This window comes from Lepidochelys kempii, chromosome 11, assembly GCF_965140285.1.
Source record: "Lepidochelys kempii isolate rLepKem1 chromosome 11, rLepKem1.hap1, whole genome shotgun sequence".
NCBI lineage: Eukaryota > Metazoa > Chordata > Testudines > Cheloniidae > Lepidochelys > Lepidochelys kempii.
Genome location: NC_136390.1, coordinates 39,921,443 through 39,948,241, shown reverse-complemented (window position 1 = coordinate 39,948,241; position 26,799 = coordinate 39,921,443). Strand labels below are relative to the sequence as shown.

At 41.4% G+C, this 26,799-nt stretch overlaps 1 protein-coding gene across 4 annotated transcripts in view; it reads left to right on the top strand.

Moving 5' to 3' along the window:
- TLK1 (tousled like kinase 1) overlaps positions 1-26,799 on the top strand; it is a 136,160-nt gene that overhangs the window by 89,104 nt on the left and 20,257 nt on the right. For all 4 annotated transcript variants that reach the window (XM_073305809.2, XM_073305808.2, XM_073305811.2 and 1 more), the window contains 3 exons: positions 4,483-4,549; positions 18,961-19,058; positions 26,046-26,127. In XM_073305809.2, the coding sequence (XP_073161910.1) occupies positions 4,483-4,549; positions 18,961-19,058; positions 26,046-26,127 (247 nt within the window). The remainder of the gene's footprint in view (positions 1-4,482; positions 4,550-18,960; positions 19,059-26,045; positions 26,128-26,799) is intronic.

The window sequence follows — 26,799 nt, the reverse complement described above, 5'->3', positions numbered from 1 at the left end:
TGTTGAGCATGGAGGAAGTAGAAAATATATTCAGCAATTTTTTCAGAATTACATGTTTAAGCACCAACAATGTGCCTGGGTCTTTACAGGACAAATAAAGACAGCCCTTGCCCCAAGCAGCTTAGTCTATAAGACAAACAGAGATAAGATGCATCCGATGAAGTGAGCTGAGCTGTAGCTCACAAAAGCTCATGCTCAAATAAATTGGTTAGTCTCTAAGGTGCCACAAGTACTCCTTTTCTTTTTGCGAATACAGACTAACACGGCTGTTACTCTGAAACCAGAGATAAGACCCAGAGCAGATGTTGAATTAGAACATTACGGGTGAGATTTTTGAAAATGCATAGCATTGGCCTAGCTCTGTAAAAACCTCCAATAGAGTTAGGCTAGCTCTGGAGCACTTCTAAAAATTCCATCCTAAAACATTTTCTTTTTGTTGTGTAAGGAAGGTATGAGCAGATGTATTTGAACATTTTGTTGTATTCATATCCCCACTTTTTTTTTTTCTTGGGGGGAGGTTGAGAGGAGAGATCATTATACTAGTAGCACCATGGTGGTTGTGATCCACTATAGATTATGTTTAAGGCTGCGAGTCTGTCATGGAGGTCACATAATCTGTTACTTCCATAACTTCTGCAGTGGCTGGTGCTGGCTCAGGGGCTGCCTGAGGCAGGCAGCCCCGGGCCAGCAGCAGCAATTTGGGTGTGTGGGAGGAGGCTACGGACAGGAGGTTGGGGGGCACTTACCATGTGGTGGGAGGCTCTCACTGGCATGACCCTGGAGTGCCTAGGTGACTGGGGGGGGAGGCGCTCCGTACTGCCTGCCCCCGCAGCTCCCATTGGCTGTGGTTCCCGGCCAATGGGAACTGTAGCAGCCAGCGCTTGTACTCCTCTACCAGCTAGGAGCCGCAGGGATGCAGAGCCAGGTAAGGAGCCCCTGCCAGCCCCGGGCCACCTCCCCCAGCACCTGCAGGATCTCCGGACCACCCGTGCCTCTTTCCCATCCCCTTTCCCTCCCCCCACTCATTTTTAGTCACAGGTATTTTTGGTAAAAGTCATGGACGGGTCATGGGCCGTGAATTTTTGTTTACTGCCCGTGACCTGTCCATGACTTACTAAAAATACCTGTGACTAAAACATAGCCTTAATTATGTTGCATCACAATTTCTGTTTTAACTCCTTGTCTTCAGTCATTCACTTCTGAAATTTTCAGGTTTTAGCTGAAATTTTCCTTAATAGGTCTGTGCCTGGTGATTATTTTTGATAAGAGAAAAATCACTGAGCTGTTCTTGCATGAGAGGAAAATGAAGAGAAATATGTCAGTCAAATAGGGGTACTCCTCAGTATTTTTGTCAAGAGTTTTGAAATCTATCTATGAAAGAGACTATCTAAATTATGTGGCCCATCTAACAAATAGAAAAACTAAACCTGAAAATTTGGGTGACTTGCCTGGGCAGTACAATGATGTAGTGGCCTATAAACCAAAAAAACATGACACAAGGTACGTTGTTAGAACTTAACATGTGATAAATAGGAGTAATATTGCTATTAAAGTTTCTATAAACTAATGTGTGAGGGGTAGCACACTTTAATGTTCAAATAAGGAATACTTAACCTACTTCTAGCAAGTCACCGTTTTTGAATCCAGGTGGGAACGAGGTTTGTCTCTTCACCAGTAATCTAACACAAATTAAACTAATTGTGCCTACAGTAAAATTTAGCATTTCATAAGCTTCTCTGAAAAATTGTCAACAGTTTTAAATTGCTTATGCATCATGCAGCGCCTCTAACCACATTAGATTTGTAAATAAAATATACTGTAAGAAAAACAGTTGTTTACTGGGCATAGTGTGAAAGGATGGAGAGAGTCTGGCTTGAAATGGTAATATATTTTCAAGGTGACCTCAGCATATTCATACTTGTGAGTTGTGCCTCTCAAGGGTTACTGAGCTTCAGAAATATCCTGTAAAGCAGTGCCTATTGGAGCTATACAAACTTCTTATCCTGGCTCTGCACGTAGGTACCCAAGATTATGAAAGGACCAGGTTTCCTAAATTGCCTTAGTTCCTTCCTTTTTTCAGCTAGCTGTGGCTGAAGGACTTTCACTCAGTGCCCAGAGTGATTTCTGGAGGATTTGATATAAAACTTACGTTTCCAGTGATTAGTTTGTGTTTGTGCCTTTATTCTAGATCAGGGGGTTCTCTAACTTTCTTATTGTGGCCTCCAAGTACTTTCATAAGAACAGCAGATTTAGGTGGTAAGCATTGTGTCTCTCCATGTTTCTAGAAGTAGACACGCAAACCAATAGTTTGTTCTTGCCATGATGTGTGTAGGGTCATCATATCTTGACTCCTTTGGGCAGCCGAGGCTCTTTGCCTTTCTACTCAAGGAAACTTAACAAATCCAGTCCCTATATCAGACACTGGACATAGACCTTGTGGAGAAATCTCAGTCAGGGCCTTTCTTCTGTGAGTGTCTGGCTCAGCCTTGGTGCTGTCTTGTGCAGCTGGCAGGTTCATCGTGACAGTTCTTGGAACTGGAGTGGTTGGTTTGTCCAGGGCTCATGTTCTCACTTGTGCTCACTTCTCTGGCCTATTGGGACAAGCCATTTGAGGCTCCATTCATTTGCTCTCCAGTTAGCATGTGGGCTATATGACCTTAATGACAGGATATCCTCTCCCTTGTGGGTTTGAAGAAGGTCAGACATAAAACCTATTGCTAGTCACCCATCTGCTGCTCTCAGACAGCTAAGGTTTTTTCTTCACTGCCACTTCCTCTACTGCCCACACCAGTATCTGTAAAATTGTCCCCTCGGTTGGTGTGCATAACTGCCTTTCACCCAACAAAGAAGAAGTTGTCGGGCACTTTGAAACAACATTGTCTTAAAAGGAGGATTGCTTCTTCCTCAAATTTTCCTGGGGACGTGGCCACGTCCTTGTTTGTTTGCCCCCTGATATCAGCCGGTTTCACGAGATGTTAGAACGTATGACTGAAGCTCTGAAATTCAGATGTCTGTAGATAGCCTTTTTAACTGTTCGAATGAAATCCAGCAGTACTAAGAGAAAGAGGGTCTTGCTACATTAATAATGAGCTACTGGACCCTGCTAAAGACATCTGATTGATTCCAATGTCAATCCCAACCATATTTAAAAAAAGGCAGCGACAATAAGGAATTCCAGTATTTCTGTACCTATATTGGCTCATTAGTGGTGTCAGTAGTAATTGAAAGATTGACAAAAATCCAAGATAATTTTTACCTTTCTACTGGGTAAGGACACCAAAAAGCTTGACTTTTGGTGAGAGATGTTTAGTAAATTTCTCTGGGGATCTGTGTGGCTAGGTACCAATTGCATCTTTGGGAAGAGATGTGTCTTCTCATTGACCACCTTTCTGACAAGTAGAAAAATGCTCTAAGATGGTGACTGAAAAGTGTTCAGTGTCCTAGCATGTCTTACAGGCATGACATGTCAGATGCTTTAATTTTTATGGTGGCATTAGTTGTTTTTCCTCAGTACTCCTATGTTGTTCTAAGGCTCAGATCTGTGGAGACCTACTCCTATTTGATGGGGAGATCCCTTGCAATTTTAAGATGAACAAGGTGCTTCAAAGAATAGAAGACTCCAAAGTATAACAGCAGTAAGTCTCGGGAAGTCCTTCCATCAGTCCTGACGAGGGAGAACTCTTTTTGGTATTAGAGACCTTACATGACATTCTGAAATTCCGGCCTCACTTCTGGAAGGTGCAGACTTTGCAGTATCAGAAGAAACAGTGGAAAGTATGTCAGGCAGTGAGCTGATTAATCTTCTTCCACTCTTTTTGTCATCTTTGGGATCAAGCCTTCAGATTTGACACATTGAATGAGAACTGAGAGGTGGTTTTAACTTTGGTTTTTCTCCATTTCCCCTTCTTTTGAGGATCTTTTTAGTCTGTTTCCTTGCAGTTTTGAGTGGAATTACTACAACTCACTGGGTAGTTGAGGTTGTTCAACTTGGATGCATGATGCAGTTCTGCTCCATGCTACTTCCTAACTACCTTTCCTAATTTCTATGATTGGAGACAATGATCTGGAAATCCTGAGTCTTAAACTAGATTCTTTCAAACTGTCTATGGATTCCTTTGTGGTAGTGCACTGAGTGACATATTTTGAGAACCAAGCACTGAGGCAATTGCTAAGATTTTGGGATGGGAGATGGTCAAGGAGAAGATCTCGTACTAAGTAGTGGTCTCCTGAATGGTAAGTGGTCCTAGCATAAACAATTAATGTTTCAGAGTACCAGATAATTTCTATAAATAATGGAATGACATATTATTTAAAAAAAAAAAAAATCCAGACACAATTTTAAATGTGATGTTGTGTTGGTAGTTATAAATGGTAAATAAAGAATGCTATTTATTGTTGTTTGACAAATACATTAAAATATGAATATTTCTGTATCTTTTATAAGATAGTAAAATCTATAACTGTATATTATTATTTTTGCAGATTGACTCTAGCAGAATATCATGAACAGGAAGAAATTTTCAAACTTAGATTAGGACATCTTAAAAAGGTATGTGTAGTCATTTGCTCTGTGATTTTTGCTGCTATGCATCAAAGTGCAAAAACTAATACTGTCACAGTGTAAAAAGAGCTTGTTAGAGCTGTCTTACAAAATTGATTACCAGTAAGCAATGAAGAGTTCTGTATATGCTGAATAATGACTTTATTCCTTCCTGTTCCCTAATGTGGCATATTCTGGAGTATTGGAGAGACAGCATGCTTAGCTTCATGAAGTACTGAGTACATTGTATCAGTCTGCACTGACCTCTTGGATCAATGCAAATAATGAAGCAAGCAATTTACAAATACCTAGAAGATAATAAGGTGATAAATAACAGTCAGCATGGATTTGTCAAGAACAAATCATGTCAAACCAACCTGATAGCTTTCTTTGACAGGGTAACACGCCTTGGGGGTGGGGAGGAAGTGGAAGATGTGGTGTATCTTGACTTCAGTAAGGCTTTTGATGCTGTCTCGCATTACCTTCTCATAAACAAACTCGGGAAATACGACCTAGATGGAGCTACTATATGGTGGATGCGTAACTGGTTGGAAAATCGTTCCCAGAAAGTAGTTATAAGTGGTTCACAGTCATGTTGGAAGGGCATAATGAGTGGGGTCCTGCAGGGATTGGTTCTAGGTCCAGTTCTGTTCAATATCTTCATAAATAATTTAGATAATGGGATACAGAGTACACTTACAAAGTTTGTGGACGATACGAAGCTGGGAGGGGTTGCAAGTGCTTTGGAGGATAGGATTAAAATTCAAAATGATCTGGAGAAGTGGTGTGAAGTAAATGGGATGATATTCAATAAGGACAAATGGAAAGTACTCCACTTGAAGGAGGAACAATGAGTTACACACATATGAAATGGGAAGTGACTGCCTAGGATGGAGTACTGCGGAAAGGGATCTGGGGGTCAGAGTGGATCACAAGCTAAATATGAGTCAACAGTGTAATGCTGTTGCAAAAAAAGCAAGCATCGTTCTGGGATGTATTAGCAGGAGTATTGTAAGTAAGACACAAGAAGTAATTCTTCCGTTCTACTCTGTGCTGATTAGGTCTCAATTGGAGTATTGTGTCCAGTTCTGGAAAGATGTGGATAAGTTGGAGAAAGTCCAGAGAAGAGCAACAAAAATGACTAAAGGTCTAGAAAACATGACCTGTGAGGGAAGGTTGAAAAAATTGGGTTTCTGTAGTCTGAAGAAGAGAAGACTGAGAGGAGACATGATAATAGTTTTCAAGTACATAAAAGGTTGTTACAAGGAGGAGGGAGAAATATTTTTCTTCTTAACCTCTGAGGATAGGACAAGAAGCAAGGGGCTGAAATTGCAGCCAGGGTGGTTTAGGTTGGACATTAGGAAAAACTTTCTAAGTGTCAGAGTTGTTAAGCACTGGAATAAATTGCCTAGGAAGTTGTGGAATCTCCATCATTGGGGATTTTTAAGAGCAGGTTGGACAAACACCTGTCAGGGATGGTCTAGATAATACTTAGTCCTGCCTTGAGTGCCGGGGACTGGACTAGATGACCTCTCGAGGTCCCTTCCAGTTCTATGATTCTATAATGTAGGGATATTATTGTTTTCTGGTCACTGAGTGAAGGAAGGTTGACTCAATGGGTAGAGCTTATCAAATGAGACTGGTATGGACAGGGCAACTTTTAATCTTTGTTTGGCATTAATGGTATTTGCTGCATATACATTTTATCAGCTATGTAACAATACATTAAATATGAAATATCAATATACGAAATACTACTGTTATCTTTCTGTAGGCCCCACAGATGAGGTCACTGGGAATTGAGGGGACTCAGCTTCCTGCAGTGAGATGCTCCATACCTCGTTGTCCCTTCCACTAAATCACATTTCTGATCTCTGCTTAGGAAAAGGGCATATTACTCCAGTTCTTAGTTTCAATGCAAGATGCAGTGAATAAGGCTACAATTCCCTCATGCGTATTTTTAGTAAAAATCAGGGACAGGTTGTGGGCAATAAACACAGTTTCACAGAAGCCTAAGACTTGTCCCTGACTTTTACTAAAAATACCCGAGAGGGGGGAGCGGGGAAGGACAACAAACAGAGCACTGCTGGGGCTTGTAGCTACTTCAGCCCCCTGCTGCAGCTGCAGCCCCATGGGGGTTGACCCAAACCCAGCCGCTGCTCCAGCGGCCCTGGAGACTGCTACTGATCAGTTGTTTTGGCACCATTCCCCCCAGCTGTTCCCAGTGTGTTTTCCTCGGGGCTGACAGCTGCTCTAGCCTTGCCCCAGAAGAAGTCACAGAAGTCCTGGAAAGTCATGGAATCTGTGACCTCTGTGACAGAATCGTAGCCCTAGCAAAGAATGTTATACACATACTACAATTAGAATAGTTAATGTGAAAAAATTAGAATGGAAATAGCAAGATAGTTGGTAACCAGGCAGTGTTCTATTTGTGCAAATAAAATTTCTTGTCTCTCCCCTCTGGCTGTCTTTGTGTCCAGAATTGCCACATTTCAGCCTGAAGGAAGATTAAGAATTTCTCTTTTGTTTAAAAATGTTTAAGCCCAGATTATGCTAACTGATTTGGTGTTACGATGCTTTGTGTGCTCTAGTGTCACACCTCTGAATGTTGCAATCTGTCAAGTTTGTATTGTGTACAGAGGAAACAATGCTGTGGAAGTAAATATTTTGTGTTGGCAATATCCTTTCCATAATTCCAGGTGCGCTGATATGCTTTATTCTTGTTATGAACTTCCTCTGTTAGAATAATTCGTGAATTCAGCCGTTCCTTTAACAATGTGTTTTAAAGTAAAAATGAAAATTGATTTAAGGTCAAATATCTTTGCTGAATATCTTGACTAAGCAAGTTGTCAGGGGCATTCAGCACAGAAATAAGTTTTACAAACCATTTATTTTCAGTTGTATTTATCATTTGAAAATGGAAATGATATCTGTCATATTGTGACTAAAGTTGAAGCTCTCTGTGAATCCTCATGATACTTTTTGACTCAGTAAAGATCTGAGAATGCTGTAACATTTTGTAACATAAATACCATGGATAAACTAGGTTGCAATGACAGTTTTGATATTTATGTCACATTCTGGAATAGCTTCAATCAGACAGGAAATGCAAAGAGGGTGTCACAAAGGAAGGAAAGGGGGGTTTTAAAATGTTAAAATACATATCCCCTTTGAAAATTCCCATATAATTTGATTAGTGGAGTCATTAAACACAAAAATTCAGGCTTAGTTATTATTCATTCCTCCTTGGCAGAGTACCGTTAATGGTCTCTCTGATCTGGGTGTCTGATCTACATTTTCCAATATCACTGTTTTTTTGACATTCATTTCTGTCTTGGCATGGTTACTTTTTTATTTGTTTCTTAAACATTTTTCTTGAAAAATAGAAGAAAATATATTTAGTTTTAATTAATCAGCATAAATGTATTTGACTTTGTTCTTGTGGTTAAAAAGCAAATTGGAAGCACTTACTGTTCTTGGAGGAGGCATGTTTTTAGACTTCATTCTGGGGAGGAAATGCTTTTTGTCAGTCAGTGACTCAGCAACAGTTGAGTAGTTTTAGATAGATTGTTTAAAAAGCATTTAAGGCCCCACTGCTACAAAGGTTTACACACATGCCTAACTTTACTCATGTGAGCAGTTCCTTTGTTAAACAGAGGGACCATTCAAATGGGAAAAGCTAAGCATATGCTTAAAAATTACAAACTATTTTACTTGTAAATAATTCTGTGTTTCGTTTTAGAATCGAGTAATATACCTGGTCTGGTAGTTTGAAGCTAATGCAGCAACACAGGAGAACTAAAATGAAAGCTTAAATCCAATGTATATGTGTCTACTGATCGTTTTCCTTGCAGGTAGACATTTTGAAGTTTCACTAAAATTTCTCAATTTACTTCATATTAAAATTAATTGTAAGTCAAGGATATCGTCAAAATCACCAAAGTGGAACTTACAGTTTAAAACAAAAAAAAAAAAAGTAGATTTTCAGATTTTATTTTTCACACCAAACTCAAGGTTTCTAGACTTTTCTTTGCATTGATTTTATATATACATTATTATATTTACATTTTGTACATTTGAATTCTATATATAAGTAAGTATATGTCCATGTTCACTAATGGCTCAGTTTAAAAATACAGCTAAATTAATCAGTGGCAGAATAAGTGTGTGTGTGTCTGTCTGTCTGTAAAAAGTAATATTAGAAAAATATTTATTTGTAACTCTATAATGTGCTAGATGTCCTTTTTTAGAAAAAATAATCAGTCTCCTTTTTGCTTTTCATTTTATCTTCACTTTTATTGGTTCTTCTCATCTCCTAGTGTTCCCTAGATATGTGTTTCTCTGCCACCATAACTCTTCCTTATTTCCATCTGCATGCCTTCTCCATCTGGTTCTTTGCTGCCTGGTCCTCCTTCCCTTCACTCTCTAAATGCTTTCATGTTGCTCCTTTCTTTGCTCCCCTGGGTGTGGTGCTTACAAATGGTCCTCTTGTTTCCCAGCTCCTCAAGAAATGTCTCTCCTGCTAGATCCTCATGGCTCTTGTTCTTATGTTTTTACATAGCTGGTTCTTCCTTGTTTACAGGTATTCAAAACCTTAGTGTCTGAAGTAACATCTGGAAACTGTGAGACCAGCCAATTCTCTTTGGCCTAACACTGGTCTAATGAACCACATTTTGAGAACCACTGAGTTGCATAATATATGAACAGAACTCCAAAAGAGGCAAACAGGATCCCCCCTCCCCGTAGTCTCTGAGAATAACACTGGCAAGAAGAGACAAATAGGGTTTTTTTAAGAATGGGTGTGTGTCAAATTCTTTATAGAAGACTAATGGCTTATGAGAAGCTGCATATCATTTCAGGATATTCACCTGAGAGCTGCCAGGGTGAAGCTAAATATGAAAAAAATGGCTTGTTAACATACAAACAGGAAAATGCAAATAGTATTGTATACTAGGAAAAACCAATACTCCACTTAGTTTTGCCAGCAGAAGAGGTACCTTGCACTAGTCCAACTGCTGAAAATTGGGGATTTGGTCCTTCTTATCATTGAAAATTTATCTTGCAGATAGTTTTTTGTCCTGTCTGTGATGGGGAGGGATTCTTGATTCCATTGGCAGTCTTTTGATTGATCTGTGTCTTAAGACTGTTGGAGATATATTCATTTAATTTATATTCCAGATAGCAACAACATAGATTTGAGTCAATTATGCAGTATAGGTAATACTTCTTTCCTAGGGGGTAATTTTTCTTAGCGGGTATCATCTTAGAGTAATTCCATAATTACTTGCTTTTGTGTATGGATTGATTTCCAGTCCGCTTTGTAATTATAAAGGTTAACCAGAGAGGCAGTTATTCTAGAAGTAAGGTATTATCCATTCTTTCTAAATTACGTTCCAATTAATTTAAACTTTCTAAGCAGAACTATCTAGAGTGGAAAACTAACAAACAGTACAGGGAAAATATGAAAACATTGTCTCTGACATTTTCTGTTGAACAAGCGTAGACCAATTTACCAATAAATTTATTCTAATGTTTCACATTATAAGCTTGTAGTTGCAAAGAGAGGTATTCTGTTCCCTTCGTGGGTCATTCCACTGAGGCAAGGCTGTCAACTCTGTAAACAGGGGAGTTTGAGTGGGAGTTCTGTTGGAGGAGAAGGTATTTGTGTTTGTTTGGCTTTGTATTGGTAGTATTTGTATGTGTAGAGGCTTGTAGGGGCTTTGTGCTGGAAGAGAAGCTGAGCCCTGATTAGGGGGCGGGGCTTCACTGACTAGGGGTCCTATAAAGGTAGCAGCCAGTCAGGCAGCAGCACAGACAGCTGCAGCAGCACAGGAGCTAGCAAACAGAGCTGTAAACAGGGGAGTTTGAGTGGGAGTTTGAAAGCGGAGTTTGTCTTGTGGTGCTTGTGTGGGGTTTGGTTTTGCTGTGGGTGGTGGTGTTTTGGTGTGGTTTGTGTTTCCCAGATTAACAGGATTTAGGTGGGAAGGCTATGACAGATTCAGAGGTGGCAGTGGGAGTGACCCATGTAGCAGATGACACAATGAAGATGACTGGATGTGGAAGCTGTGGTATGTACATGATCCTGGAGGGGGCACCTGGTAAGAGTTTTGTCTGCATGAAATGCCGTCTGATAGAGCTGATGGAGGAAAAGATCAGAGGTTTGGAGATGCAGGTGGAAAGTCTGGTAGAGTTTAGGAAGGGGTTTGAGCAGATTATGGAGCAAAGACATGAGGTATCTGAAGGGAAAAGCTCAGACTTGCAGATGGAAGCAGGACTAGGGAATTTTGAGGGGAGACTGGGTGAGGAAAGTGGTCAGTGGAAGCATGTGACTAAAAGAACTAGGCAGAGGAAAAGACGGGCTAGTGAAGGAGAAATAGAGCTTCAGAATAGGTTTGCAGAGTTGGAAAATGAAGAAGGGGCTCAGCAGGTAGTCACTGAAGGTGACAGGGCAAGGAAGAAGAGAAGAGCGGTTAGTCCTATAGGAAAAGGGGAAGAGTTAATGGAGATTACACCAAATATGAGCCCCAGGAGGATACAGGATGGGTTAAAAAGGATTACAAGGGAGAATGGGAATGGAAAAAACTTGCAGCCAGAGGGAACAGGGGATAGACTGGAGAATAGCACCGTCACTAGGAAAAGGCAGGTCTATGTGATTGGGGACTCTTTATTGAGAAGAATAGATAGGCCTGTAACCAGAGCTGATCCAGAAAATAGGAGGGTGTGCTGTCTTCCAGGTGCTAAGATACGGGATGTAGACCTGAGGTTAAAAAGGATTCTAAAGGGAGCGGGAAAGAATCCCCTAATTATCCTTCATGTGGGAACAAATGATACGGCTAGATTCTCACTGGAAAGTATTAAGGGAGACTATGTTAGGCTGGGGAGGACGCTTAAGGAAATTGAGGCTCAGGTGATCTTTAGTGGGATTTTGCCTGTTCCTAGAGAAGGGCAACAAAGGTGTGACAAGATTATGACTATCAATAGATGGCTTAGGCAGTGGTGCTATAAGGAGGGCTTTGGGATGTATGGCCATTGGGAGGCATTCATGGATAGAGGACAGTTCTCTCGGGATGGACTTCATCTGAGTAGGGAAGGAAATAGACTTCTAGGATGGAGGCTGGCACAACTGATTAAGAGAGCTTTAAACTAGGAATTTGGGGGAGATGGTTGGGAGATGTCCAGGTAATCTCCACGCCAGAATTTAGCATAGAGTGGAAAGAAAATGAAGTAAGAGTGGATACAGCTGTAGGTAGGAGGAAGGGCAGTGTAGATACAAGTCTAATAGGTTATACTGGTAGTAAAATAACCATGCCTAATAGGGTACAGAATGTGAGTGAGGCCAAACAGCAAAAATTAAGATGTTTGTACACTAATGCAAGGAGCCTAGGTAACAAAATGGAGGAACTAGAGTTACTGGTGCAGGAAGTGAAACCAGATATTATAGGTATAACAGAGACCTGGTGGAATAGTAGTCATGACTGGGCTACAGGTATTGAAGGGTATGTGCTGTTTAGGAAAGACCGAAATAAAGGTAAAGGTGGTGGAGTAGCACTGTATATCAATGATGAGATAGAATGTAAAGAAATAAGAAGCGATGAAATGGATATGACTGAGTCTGTCTGGGCAATAATTAAATTGGGGAAGAAAACTATTAGAGCCTCCCCTAGGATAGTGCTTGGGGTGTGCTATAGACCACCGGGATCTAATTTGGATATGGATAGAGCCCTTTTTAATGTTTTTAATAAAGTAAATACTAATGGAAACTGTGTGATCATGGGAGACTTTAACTTCCCAGATATAGACTGGAGGATGAGTGCTAGTAATAATAATAGGGCTCAGATTTTCCTAGATGCGATAGCTGATGGATTCCTTCAACAAGTAGTTGCTGAACCGACTAGAGGGGATGCCATTTTAGATCTGGTCTTGGCGAGTAATGAGGATCTCATAGAGGAAATGGTTGTAGGGGATAATCTTGGCTCAAGTGATCATGAGCTAATTCAGTTCAAACTGAATGGAAGGATTAACAAAAATAAATCTGCAACTAGGGTTTTTGATTTCAAAAGGGCTGACTTTCAAAAATTAAGGAAATTAGTTAGGGAAGTGGATTGGACTGAAGAATTTATGGGTTTAAAGGTAGAGGAGGCCTGGGATTATTTTAAATTAAAGCTGCAGAAGCTATCGGAAGCCTGCATCCCAAGAAAGGGGAAAAAATTCATAGGCAGGAGTTGTAGACCAAGCTGGATGAGCAAGCATCTTAGAGAGGTAATTAAGAAAAAGCAGAAAGCATATAGGGAGTGGAAGAAGGGAGGGATCAGTAAGGAAAGCTACCTTATTGAGGTCAGAATATGTAGGGATAAAGTGAGACAGGCTAAAAGTCAAGTAGAGTTGGACCTTGCAAAGGGAATTAAAACCAATAGTAAAAGGTTCTATAGTCATATAAATAGGAAAAAAACAAAGAAAGAAGAAGTGGGACCGCTAAAAACTGAGGATGGAGTGGAGGTCAAGGATAATCTAGGCATGGCCCAATATCTAAACAAATACTTTGCCTCAGTCTTTAATAAGACTAAAGAGGATCTTAGGGATAATGGTAGCATGATAAATGGGAATGAGGATATGGAGGTAGACATCACCATATCTGAGGTAGAAGCGAAACTCAAACAGCTTAATGGGGCTAAATCGGGGGGCCCAGATAATCTTCATCCAAGAATATTAAAAGAATTGGCACAAGAAATTGCAAGCCCATTAGCAAGAATTTTTAATGAATCTGTAAATTCAGGGGTTGTACCATATGATTGGAGAATTGCTAACATAGTTCCTATTTTTAAGAAAGGGAAAAAAAGTGATCCAAGTAATTATAGGCCTGTTAGTTTGACATCTGTAGTATGCAAGGTCTTGGAAAAAATTTTGAAGGAGAAGGTAGTTAAGGACATTGAAGTCAATGGTAAATGGGACAAAATACAACATGGTTTTACAAAAGGTAGATCGTGCCAAACCAACCTGATTTCCTTCTTTGAGAGAGTAACAGATTTTTTAGATAAAGGAAACGCAGTGGATCTAATTTATTTAGATTTTAGTAAGGCGTTTGATACTGTGCCACATGGGGAATTATTAGTTAAATTGGATAAGATGGGCATCAATAGGAAAATTGAAAGGTGGATAGGGAATTGGTTAAAGGGGAGACTACAACGGGTCCTACTGAAAGGTGAACTGTCAAGTTGGAGGGAGGTTACCAGTGGAGTTCCTCAAGGATCAGTTTTGGGACCAATCTTATTTAATCTTTTTATTACTGACCTGGGCACAAAAAGTGGGAGTGTGCTAATAAAGTTTGCAGATGATACAAAGCTGGGAGGTATTGCTAATTTAGAGAAGGACAGGGATACCCTACAGGAGGATCTGGATGACCTTGTAAACTGGAGTAATAGGAATAGGATGAAATTTAATAGTGAGAAGTGTAAGGTCATGCATTTAGGGATTAATAACAAGAATTTTAGTTATAAGCTAGGGACGCATCAACTAGAAGTAACGGAGGAGGAAAAGGACCTTGGAGTATTGGTTGATCATAGGTTGACTATGAGCTGCCAATGTGATATGGCTGTGAAAAAAGCTAATGTCGTCTTGGGATGCATCAGGAGAGGTATTTCCAGTAGGGATAAGGAGGTTTTAGTACCGTTATATAAGGCACTGGTGAGACCTCACCTGGAATACTGTGTGCAGTTCTGGTCTCCCATGTTTAAGAAGGATGAATTCAAACTGGAACAGGTACAGAGAAGGGCTACTAGGATGATCCGAGGAATGGAAAACTTGTCTTATGAAAGGAGACTCAGGGAGCTTGGCTTGTTTAGCCTAACTAAAAGAAGGTTGAGGGGAGATATGATTGCTCTCTATAAATATATCAGAGGGATAAATACCAGAGAGGGAGAGGAATTATTTAAACTCAATACCAATGTGGACACAAGAACAAATGGATATAAACTGGCCACTAGGAAATTTAGATTAGAAATTAGACGAAGGTTTCTAACCATCAGAGGAGTGAAGTTTTGGAATAGCCTTCCGAGGGAAGTAGTGGGGGCAAAAGATCTATCTTGCTTTAAGATTAAACTCGATAAGTTTATGGAGGAGATGGTATGATGGGATAACATGGTTTTGGTAATTAAATATTCATGGTAAAGAGGCCCAATGGCCTGTGATGGGTTTTTAGATGGGGTAAGATCCAAGTTACCCGGGAAAGAATTTTCTGTAGTATCTGGCTGATGAATCTTGCCCATATGCTCAGGGTTTAGCTGATCGCCATATTTGGGGTCGGGAAGGAATTTTCCTCCAGGGCAGATTGGAAGGCCCTGGAGGTTTTTCGCCTTCCTCTGTAGCATGGGGCACGGGTCACTTGCTGGAGGATTCTCTGCTCCTTGAGGTCTTCAAACTACAATTTGAGGACTTCAATAGCACAGATATAGGTGTGAGGTCTTTTTTAGGAGTGGTGGGTGAAATTCTGTGGCCTGCATTGTGCAGGAGGTCAGACTAGATGATCATAATGGTCCCTTCTGACCTAAATATCTATGAAACTCTCCCCCCAGTTCATGCAAGTCTAACTCTGTGGAAACAATGGTGCTCAGTAATCTGGCAGAATCACACGTTGTATTGTCACAATTATGAAGTGATATTCACCCAAGAATTCTGAAGGAACTCAAATGTGAAATTGCAGAATTACTAACTGTAGTCTGTAACCTACCATTTAAATCAGCTTCTGTACCAAATGACTGGAAGATAGCTAAATGTGACACAAATTTTTAAAAAGGGCTCCAGAGGTGATCCGGACAATTCCAGGCCAGTAAGCCTGACTTCAGTACCAGGCAAACTGGTTGAAACTATAGTAAAGAACAAAATTGTCAGACACATAGATGAACATAATTTGTTGGGGAAGAGTCAACATGGTTTTTATAAAGGGAAAGTATGCCTCCCCAATCTGCTAGAATTCTTTTAGAGGGTCAACAAGCATGTGGACAAGGGGATCCAGTGGATATAGTGTACTTAGATTTTCAGAAAACCTTTGACAAGGTCTCTCACCAAAGGCTCTTAAGCAAAGTAAGCTGTCATGGGATAAGAGGGAAGGTCCTCTCATGGACTGGTAACTGGCTAAAAGATAGGAAACAAAGTGTAGGAATAAATGGTCAGTTTTCAGACTAGAGAGAGGTAAATAGTGGTGATCCCCAGGGGTATATACTGGGACCAGTCCTATTCAGCATTCATAAATGATCTGGAAAAAGGGGTAAACAGTGAGGTGGGGAAATTTTCAGATAATACAAAACTACTCAAGATAGTTAAGACCCAGGAAGACTGCAAAGAGCTACAAAAGGATCTCTCAAAACTCGGTGACTGGGCAACAAAATGGCAAATGAAATGTAATGTTGATAAATGCAAAGTTATGCACATTGGAAAACATCCCAACTATACATATAAAATGATGGGGTCTAAATTAGCTGTTACCACTCAAGAAAGAGATCTTGGAGTCATTGTGGTTAGGTTTCTGAAAACATCCACTCAATGTGCAGCGGCAGTCAAAAAAGAGAGCAGAATGTTGGGAATCATTAAGAAAGGAATAGATAATAAGACAAAAAGTATCATGTGTCCTCTATATAAATCCATGGTACGCCCACATCTTGAATACTGTGTACAGATGTGGTCGCCCCATCTCAAAAAAGATATATTGGGTTTGGAAAAGGTTCAGAAAAGGGCAACAAAATGATTAGGGGTATGGAGTGGCTTCCGTATGAGGAGAGATTAGTAAGACTGGGACTTTTCAGCTTGGAAAAGAGACGACTAAGGGGGAATATGATAGAGGTCTATAAAATCATGACTTGTGTGGAGAAAGTAAAAAAGGAGGTGTTAATAGGGGTCACCAAATGAAATTCATAGGCAGCAGGTTTAAAACAAACAAAAGGAAATATTTCTTCACACAACGCACAGTCAACCTGTGGAACTCTTTGCCAGAGGATATTGTGAAGGCCAAGACTGTTATAGGGTTCAAAAAAGAACTAGAAAATTCATGGAGGATAGATCCATCAATGGTTATTAGCCAGGATGGGCAGGGATGGTGTCCCTAGCCTCTGTTTGACAGAAGTTGGGAATGAGCGACAGCGAATGGATCGCTTGATGATTACCTGTTCATTCCCTCTGGGGCACCTGGCATTGGCCACTGTTGGAAGACAGGACACTGGCTAGATGGACCTTTGGTCTGACCCAGTATGGCTTATGAACACAGTATGTCAGTGGTTCTCAAACTTTTGTACTGGTGACCCCTTTCACATAGCAAGCCTCTGAGTGTGACCCCCCCTTATAAATTAAAAACACATTTTTATATATTTAACACCATTATAAATGCTGGAGGAAACGCACGGTTTGGGGTGGAGGCTGACCACTCCCAATCCCCCCCAGCCCCTGCCCATGTAATAACCTCATGACCTCCTGAGGGGTCCTGATCCCCAGTTTGAGAACCCCTGCAGTATGTCAGTAGATAAAATATAATGTAGACACTGTGCTAAATAACTGTAATGAACATTTCACAATCTTAAAGAAAAAAAATTGTAGGCTGGTACTTTTAATGTCCCATGTTCACCTATTTTTTGAAAATGAATAGTGCATTATCTGCCAGTATTGATTTCCAGGTTTTATGATGCTCATTCTCTATTAACATAAACAGGATTTCAGATATCATTTCCCTGTTTTTTTAAGGAGTCCCATTTTAAAAGCACTTCTTACTGCTGCTCAGAAATTCTCAAAATCCTTGACTCCCAGTTTGGCTGTGTTAAATATAACAGCTTTGTTCATACCCAACTCTTGTGCTAGACATTACAACATGTGTGAAAGGTGGAGTAGAGTGCATACCAGTGTGATTTTTGTTTTCATTTTAGGACAAAAATGTAAAAATACTGAAGAATATTTTTTGAATCTACCTTTTTTTGAAAGTAGTAATAAAGTTCTAAACTTTCTGTTCACAGTGCTTATTCAGAAATAGTTTAGAAGTACCTTAATCTGAGATGTTTCAGAGGCACAGCCGTGTTAGTCTGTATTCGCAAAAAGAAAATGAGTACTTGTGGCACCTTAAAAATAAATTTGTTAGTCTCTAAGGTGCCACAAGTACTCCTTTTCTTAATCTGAGATGTGTGCAAAATACTACTGGATGGGAACACTAAGAAAGCTAATAAAGAGTGTATTCCATTGACAGCGCAATAGTCATAGTAATAGGATGATGCTGGTGCAATGAATTCATATTTCAGTTAAATTTTAAACTTGTTAAACTCATTTTCTACTTGTAGGAAGCATATTTACTGATGCTAGAACATCAGTTATTAATATCTGTCTTTCTGCAAGTTAAGCACCATTAAATTGTGTACTTGTACTACGGGATATAAATCAGTGATACTCAAGAGAGCCACAATAGTGTGAATTCATTGTAGCGTGTGTGTGTGTGTGTGTGTATGAAACAATGAATGTGTGTGTGTCTGTGTGTGTGTATATATATATAAAATTCCCAAAGCAAATAAGTTAATAACAAAGTGCAAATTGATAACTTAATTTGTTAATAACATAGTAAAAGCATCCTGATTTAATTATTAACCAATCTAAGTTATTAACCAGTCACACAGTGTTTTAATATCATGTGCTGCAAAGAGCTGCATTAAAGAGACACATTAGAGAGCCGCTTGTGAGCCTCCGTCTGAGTATCACTGATATAAATTAATTGTAACTAAAGGATGTTTGAATAGGCAAGTATGGAGAGTACCGATGAGATTTTCAAAGGTGCTTAAATTAGGGGTTTTGCTCCTGATGCACCTAGGTGCCTTTGAAAATCCCACCGTAAGTCTTTGACAACATACATTCAGCATTTGTGATCTCGATAACACATAAACGGGAGAACTCTGAAATTACAAAAATATTCTTTGATCAGTGTTACAGATCAAATGCTTAATTAAATAATATTTAGATTATTATGAATATTATTGCCTAGTCTTGCTTTGTTTCACACTTGAGCTTTAAAATATTTTAAAGCATCTTTTCTAAAACTGCACGTATCTCAATTTTTTTTTTTCCACATTATACATCAATTTCAGACCCAGATAATCTCTCTCCCTGGCTGAGGTACAAAACCAGCTGCCACTCGATTTGAGTAGCATCCCCACAGTACAGGACAAAACTGAACATCCCATTACTTATAGGTTTCATGGAGAGAAGGATTCCTTGAAATTGGCTTAAACCTTATCTCTATGAATTGTTCAGGTATTAAGAGAAAAGCAGTTCAGTTTTCTGGTTCAGCAGCGTTTTGTAATGTAATGTTCCTCCATCACTACCAGTATTGATGCCTGGGTAAAAATATCCTTTTCAAACAGTGAGTAAATTGAGCTTTTATAGTTCATTCATTTCATTTGCAGGAAGAAGCCGAAATACAAGCAGAACTCGAACGTTTGGAAAGAGTTAGAAATCTTCACATACGAGAACTCAAAAGAATAAACAATGAAGACAATTCACAGTAAGCCACTAGATTTTAATTTTGCATGTTTATTCTTAAAATAGTAGTTTAATGTAGTTTAAAAACCACCTTCACCAAAATTGAACAGGATATACTATAACTTTTTATTAGGTGTTCTCTCTTTTTATATTTATCTTGCCTTAAATGGACTGTAATTTTACCTAAAAATAATGGTTATAATATAATTTACAAGGCATATGAGGGATTGAGCATGTAGAGCTGAAAATGCAGAAAATCTAAAACTTGCTACATCACGGTTCTGACATAAAGAATAGTTATGAGGGAGTCTAAAGCAACCCACTCATCTGAAAGTAATGCCTGTAGACATGGTGAAATCTTGATGCACTTGTGGAAATTTTATGTTGGTGTAACACTGTATTCAGCTCTATTGCGGTATTGTTCACGTATTTATCAAAGCTCCAAAAAGCCCAAAAAAGCAAATGACTTAAGTCAAGTATATATTACTGATACCTATTACAGCATTTGAATTTGTGTGGTAATCGATTGTAAGATAAAACTTGCATCTAGAATTAACTGTGACTCTATATATTACATAACTGAGTAAAGTGAGCTCCTCTATAATGGTAGAGGATACCAAAAGTTTAATTTTATGTTTACTGTTTTGTCTATAATGAAACTACATATATGGTTTCAGCACTTCCAAAAGTGTTAAAGTCCACAAATGGATGAGTTTTTAATCAATAATATTTTTAATGGTTGCCATATGCTGTGAAAAGTGTGGTTGCTGTGAAGCTGTAGCATTAGGGCCATATTTTGCCATTGTTTTGAATTCAAGAAGTAACTGACATTGATGTTTTGCATAAAAACCAATGGCACAACAGTGTCCTTTATTAAAGACAAAAATTCTAGACATTAGGTGGCTGTCCAATGTGTAGAACTCAGATGCACTGAACATTTGGTTAACTGAAGAAGAAAGCATACTTAAAATAAAGAAGCAGGATTAACAAGAAGGAACTTACTGATTCTTGGAGAATGGCAGGTTTTGGCTATCCTATGCAGTAGTACCTGGTATGGTTGCCAATTCTGGTTGGACGAATTCCTGGAGATTTCACCACATGACATAATCTTTCATTAAAGATTAATCTTTAAATCCTGGAGACTTGGCAACCCTAGTACCTGGATAGAAAAGCCCAAACTGTGCTTCCTGTTCTGAAATTGAGAACAGTACCTGTCACACAGGCTCTGTAGGAGTCCATGTACGTCAGTGCTGATTTTCTGCAGTAGATGATTATAAATTCTGTGTTGGAAAATGAAAAACTTCCTATCTTGGGTATGTGTTGGGTGGATGGAAGTATGAGTGTACCATCACTTAAAAAATAGATTGGATCCTCTGTTTCTGGTGCTCCTGGAGGACACTGTGTCCCTAGAGCTATGAAATCAACCTCACTGTTATATATGATACCCTGAATTTGGTTGGTGGTACGTATAACTATCTGCTTTTAAAGTGTTTTGTTTTTCTTAGACAAAAGTTTTCATGAACATACAAATAAATTTTGATAATGAGAAATGAAACTTTTGATGTTTCATAGATGGCCACAGTAGATAGTAATGTACTTGTTACTTCTAGTAACTACATGTTACTATGGCTATGCCCGAACACATACTTCAACCCACACTTTTATGTAAACATAAAAACCCAGCTACTGGCAAATCCTAACATGCAAGGCCTTACATAAATTCTGCAGAAAACTAAGGAAGCAGTCCCAGATCAGAGAGAGAAAAGTACATAGCAGTGTCTCACCACTATGGCTCCATGTCTAGTTGGCAGCTGGTGTCAAGTGGAGTGCCCCAGGGGTTGGTCCTGGGGCCGGTTTTGTTCAATATCTTCATAAATGATCTGGAAGATGGTGTGGATTGCACTCTCAGCAAATTTACGGATGATACTAAACTAGGAGGAGTGGTAGATACGCTGGAGGGCAGGGATAGGACACAGAGGGACCTAGACAAATTAGAAGATTGGGCCAAAAGAAATCTGATGAGGTTCAATAAGGATAAGTGCAGGGTCCTGCACTTAGGACAGAAGAACCCAATGCACCGCTACAGACTGGGGCCCAAATGGCTAGGCAGTGGTTCTGCGGAAAAGGACCTAGGGGTGACAGTGGACGAGAAGCTGGATATGAGTCAGCAGTGTGCCCTTGTTGCCAAGAAGGCCAATGGCATTTTGGGATGTATAAGTAGGGGCATAGCGAGCAGATCGAGGGACGTGATTGTCCCCCTCTATTCGACATTGGTGAGGCCTCATCTGGAGTACTGTGTCCAGTTTTGGGCCCCACACTACAAGAAGGATGTGGATAAATTGGAGAGAGTCCAGTGAAGGGCAACAAAAATGATTAGGGGTCTGGAACACCTGACTTATGAGGAGAGGCTGAGGGAACTGGGATTGTTTAGTCTGCAGAAGAGAAGAATGAGGGGGGATTTGTTAGCTGCTTTCAACTACCTGAAAGGGGGTTCCAGAGAGGATGGTTCTAGATTATTCTCAGTGGTAGAAGAGGACAGGACAAGGAGTAATGGTCTCAAGTTGCAGTGGGGGAGGTTTAGGTTGGATATTAGGAAAAACTTTTTCACTAGGAGGGTGGTGAAACACTGGAATGCGTTGCCTAGGGAGGTGGTGGAATCTCCTTCCTTAGAAGTTTTTAAGGTCAGGCTTGACAAAGCCCTGGCTGGGATGATTTAATTGGGGATTGGTCCTGCTTCGAGCAGGGGGTTGGACTAGATGACCTCCTGAGGTCCCTTCCAACCCTGATATTCTATGATTCTATGCTGGAAACAACATGGTGAGAGGATTCTTAATACACATGTGGTGGGTGCACAATAGCTCCAGCTACAACAAATACAAGAATCATACCTACTCGGATTATTCTTATCATGGATCTCTGTCATAACCGCTGTACTCATCTGATCAACAGTTAAAAACAAAATTGCACACTTTATGAAGGAGAAATACACATACCCCGTCACATCTTACAAAGCCTGATGGATTCAGGGAGTTTGTTACAGTATGGGCATGGGTAAACTGAATTTCTCCTATTGGGATCCAGGAAGGACCCCCCTTAGCCTAAGGGGAGGATCCATAGGACCTGGAAACCAAATTATTCCGGGGGACAACTAATGAAATAGCAGGCACAGGAATGCAGTCAAAGGGTCAAATGAAGGGAACCTGATGGGGACACCAAGCAGAGAACCCCGGACAGCGCCCACTGCTCCTCGAAGGTATCAGGGGAGCCAGTGGACGCCACCCGGAGGAACTCTGCCCGGATGCATGAACGGGCGGAGGATCGGAAATAGGCCCCACAGTCACAGGAGGTCCCGTCCTTCAACCTCCCCTCCCTAGTTTTATAGATGGCCATTTTAGCCAGGGCCAGGAGGAGGTTGACTAGGAGGTCCCGTGACTTTGTGGGGCCAAAGATAGGGAGTGTGTAGATGAGGAGGTGAGGGGGAAAGTGCAGCCAAAAACGTAACAGGATATCTAAGAGGAGCCAGAATAGGGGCTGCAAGTTGGTGCACTCCAGGTAAACGTGCGTCAGGGTCTCCCTCAACCTCAGAGGGGGCAGGTGCCCAGGACGGGGGTAAACCGCACCAAGTACATGTTTGTGCTCACGGCCCTGTGAAGGAGCCACCAACTGATATCCCCAGCGGGCCTTGGGACTAGGGTGGAATATAGGCTGGCCTACCTGGGCTCCTCACCCTCTAGAGGTGGCAGGAGGTCCCGTCACTTTGTGTCGGGGTGGGACGCAAGGGTAAGGAAGTAAAGGGTGTGGAGCACGAGCATGTATAGCTGTTTCCTTGGCACAGTCTGAAAACAAACCGGCTGCAAATTGTGCAGCCGGCTCACATTGAAGGGACTAGGGGGAAGCCAGTCGGGTCTATGGGGCAGGGGCCCAATGAAAAGGTCTGGAGGGCCTGGGGTGGAAGGTGGGCAGGGCATGCCCTCTCGCAGGACCCGGTCAAGGTAGGCCTGAGCAGCGGGTGATAAGGTGGCCCTCACCTCCTGAAGTACGCACCAGGGAGTATGAGGCCTGGAGAGCCCCATGCGCCGTGCAAGCATCAGGGGATCCAGCCAGTCTCCCTGGTCGTAGGCCAGGAGGTCTCCCGACTCTGGTGACTTCTGCCAGGACCAACCTTTGGTGCACTGAGGGGGACTCCGCCATCTGCACACGGAGCTGGGGGTTGTGTAGCAGGGGCTCCGTGAGGAGATCTGCCCCCTTGGTGGCTGCCACGGACCTGGTAGCTGAGAACAGTTTCCAGGTCCGGAGTAGGTCCTGGTAGAACACCGGCAGCCCGGAGAGGTCCTGCGGAAGACCTCTTGGATGGAGATAAAGGAGCTGCCGGTCATATTGGAGCCCTTGGAAGCGGCGCAGAAAGGTGTGTGCCAGTACTCTCCACGCCAGACTACCTGAACTTTAAAGGAGCCTCTGTAGGGTCTGCATAGGCACTTCAGGCCCTGCCCTCCCTCCTCCAGGGGCAGGTGGAGGACCCCGCAGAGACCCAGTGCGCTTCTGGCCAAAAGAACTCCAGAATCGCCATCCGGAAGTTGGCCAGCAAACCCAGGGCCGGGACTAGGGTGTTGAGCCAGTACCAGAGCATGGACAGGACTAGTAGATTAAGCACCAGTGCCCTCCCTCAAAGGGAGAGGCACCGAAATAGTATTGTCCATTTCTGCAGCCGCTCTGTCACCCTGGCCTCTAAACCATACCAGTTTGCTGGCGGAGACGGACGCGTAGCAGAAAGGTAAATGCCAAGATAGAGCGGCAGACCCGCGCTCCACCAAATGGCCTGAAGCTCGGATGGGAGGGAGCTCACCTGTTACCCGTCCCTGACCAGCAGGCCAGAGCTCTTGACCCAGTTGACCCGGGTGGAGGAGGCTGCCAAGTAGACGGCCTGGCAAGCCTCCACCCGTGCCAAGTTGCCTGGGTCCTGGACCACGAGGAGCATGTTGTTGGCTCTTGCAGCACCAACCCTGTCAACCTCCGACAGAGGAGACAAAGGAAGGGCTTGATTGCCAGAGCGTACAGCTGGCCCGAGAGGGGGCACCCCTGCCGTACTCCCCGCCCGAAGCTGACCAACTCAGTCAGGGTCCAGTTGAGTCTGACCAGACACCCTGCGGAGGCGTAAAGCACTGGAGAAAATGCGCAAACTGGGGTCTGAAGCCTAACGCTCGCAGTGTCCAGGAGATACCCATGGTCCACCCTGTTGAACACCTTCTCCTGATCCAGGGACAACTGGTCCTTTCTCCTAGGCACAACTGACTTTGTCCTTGGCACAAAGACTAGGACTACTTTACCCCTGTTAGTTCTGAGTGGGTGGGAAGAGGTCTACGGTAGAAGATGGCTAAGCCCCACAACCTGAGAATGTTAGTGGGAAATGAACAGATTCAAAAAGGCTGATGATTTGCACATGTGACTATTAAGAACAGGACACTATAAAAAATATTAAAGCATTGCCACAATTCATTGTTGAAGAAACATATTACAATAATATACAATGCTACAGATGTAAATTTAGGAAATCCCACATATTGGCAAAAAGATAATCAAATCATTCCCATTCTCCCGTCAGCCTCGGGGCAGCAGGGACACGCTTTGTCTGGGCCAGCAGGAGAAAGAAAACCCTTGGCCCCTTTAAGAACTTGTACATGAGCCCTCCTCTCCTTATGGACACTTAGCCTCTTTATGGGCTTATGAAGGAGCTCTGTGGCTCATTGGTTGGACAGAAGAGTGCAGCATAAGCCTATGTCTCCCTTGCATCCAAAGGGAGGAATTATAATTCCTGCCCTGGGATGCCATCCTGTGCTGAGAAGGAAAGCTTCCCCTCCCTCCTCCTGGGATTAGAGTAAGAATAGATTTTGGGGCCTTGCTGGTGGGTAACACTAGTTTTGGGGCTGGGAAGGAAGGAAATTTTCCCTCAGTGAAGTTTGGCTTGGACAAAGTACATTTTTCAACTTCTTCTCAGCAGCCCAGGGACCTGAAGGGTGGGATAGGTTGTAAAAATTAATTTTATTGCAGCTTGATAGGTGTGCAGTGCAGGTAATTGTTCCAAAGTGGTCCACTTCCCTGGTGCACTGGAATTGGAAGTGGATTAAGAGAAGGCATCTCGTAAAGAAAGTGGAGAATGAGGTTGGTGCTCCTAATGTCTGGCATAATAAGGACATAGCCCCCTCTTCTCCACTTCCTTTACCCTTGTATGAGGGAAGGGTGGTAGGGTCCCAGCATGTTTATGGGGTGGGGGCTGTTGGTATGGGTAGAACAGGTTATCAAGAAAGGGTGGCCTGTCCTGGACAAGTTACTGCCAAATAGGTCCAAGGTGGGTTACTTAAAGTTGCAGCCTAATTAAACCACCTTCCTGGTGTCTTGTCTTCCTGTAGTATATTGGACATGGGACAAAGGCTAAACTGAGGGATGGGGGAAGGAAAAAGGAATGTTAGGAAATATTTTGGGTTTGTTTTTCTTTTGAAAACAAACAAGGAACTGGAACTAGTGATGTAAAATGCAAATAGAAAATAAAATTTGTGTTGTCACTGATCCAATAAAATTTGAAAATCAAAAGTAGCTCGAACACTTTTTCCCAGACAGTACATACCCAAAAGAACAGCTGAAATTTTGTTTCTCATTGGACTCAACTCACATATAGTAAAAATATAAACAGTTAAAAGCTTAATGGTAAAACTTAGACTTCTCATAATCTCTCAAAAAAGACTTGAACAAAACTAAGTGTCTGAATGGCAGTGTTTTGGTAGCAGTTGTTGATTTAATACCATATAATGATAACATTAATTTACTATTTTAAAAACTGCATAGCTATATTACACAGTGCTGCCTTAAAATTATATTTAGTTGAATATTACTGAACAGGGTTTTTCTCTTATCAAAAAATACTCGGATAAATTAGGTTATAATGATAATATGAAGGGACCTAGAATAGAGCTTGAAATGTATCTGTTACTTGAAGTCTTCCTACTTTCTTTTTAAGGTTCAAAGATCATCCCACATTAAATGAACGATATTTGTTACTTCATTTACTTGGTCGAGGTGGCTTCAGTGAAGTATATAAGGTAATCTGTATTTTGGTCTGCCAATGTAATATTTCATAGCCACATAAGTTTATATATATAATTTTCTTACTTTTGATCTCCCGGACTAAGGGACTAAGAAGGTTCTAGTTAGACGTGACAAACCCATGGAAAAAAATGCAGAAATTGAGCTTGTTTTTGGCTTAATTGGCTTGTCAGTTGCTTGTTGGCTTGTTTTTGGCTTGTAGCTTGTTTGGCTTGTAGCTTGTTGCTTCTTTTTTTTATCAGCTCCTGGCAAGCAGGGGCAAAGGGGGGAGAGAGTCAGGGGTGCACAGCGGGCCCACCACAATCCCAGACTGCACACCTGGGGGATCTAGTCACATAGAGTGTTGGGTTCTTAGGGATTGGCTTGATTTTTGGCTTATTGTGAAAGTTGGGGTGCTTATTTACCCGTGAAAGTTGGCAACTGTGGTTCTAAAATAGTAGTACTTCTTAAACAAAGGCTGGAAAAACTCCTTAGCTTATTTATGGAGGGAGAGAGCATCACTGAGCTGAGCATCACTGATCATACTTATGTAATCAATAGACAAAGGCTCCATTGGTAATAGGGAAGAAGCCAGGATTGTGACTGTAGACTTGCTGATATGTAAACTAAGGAAAATGCATTACACAAATTGGAAAATTAGGGACTTGTGGTACAGCCATAGAAGGGAG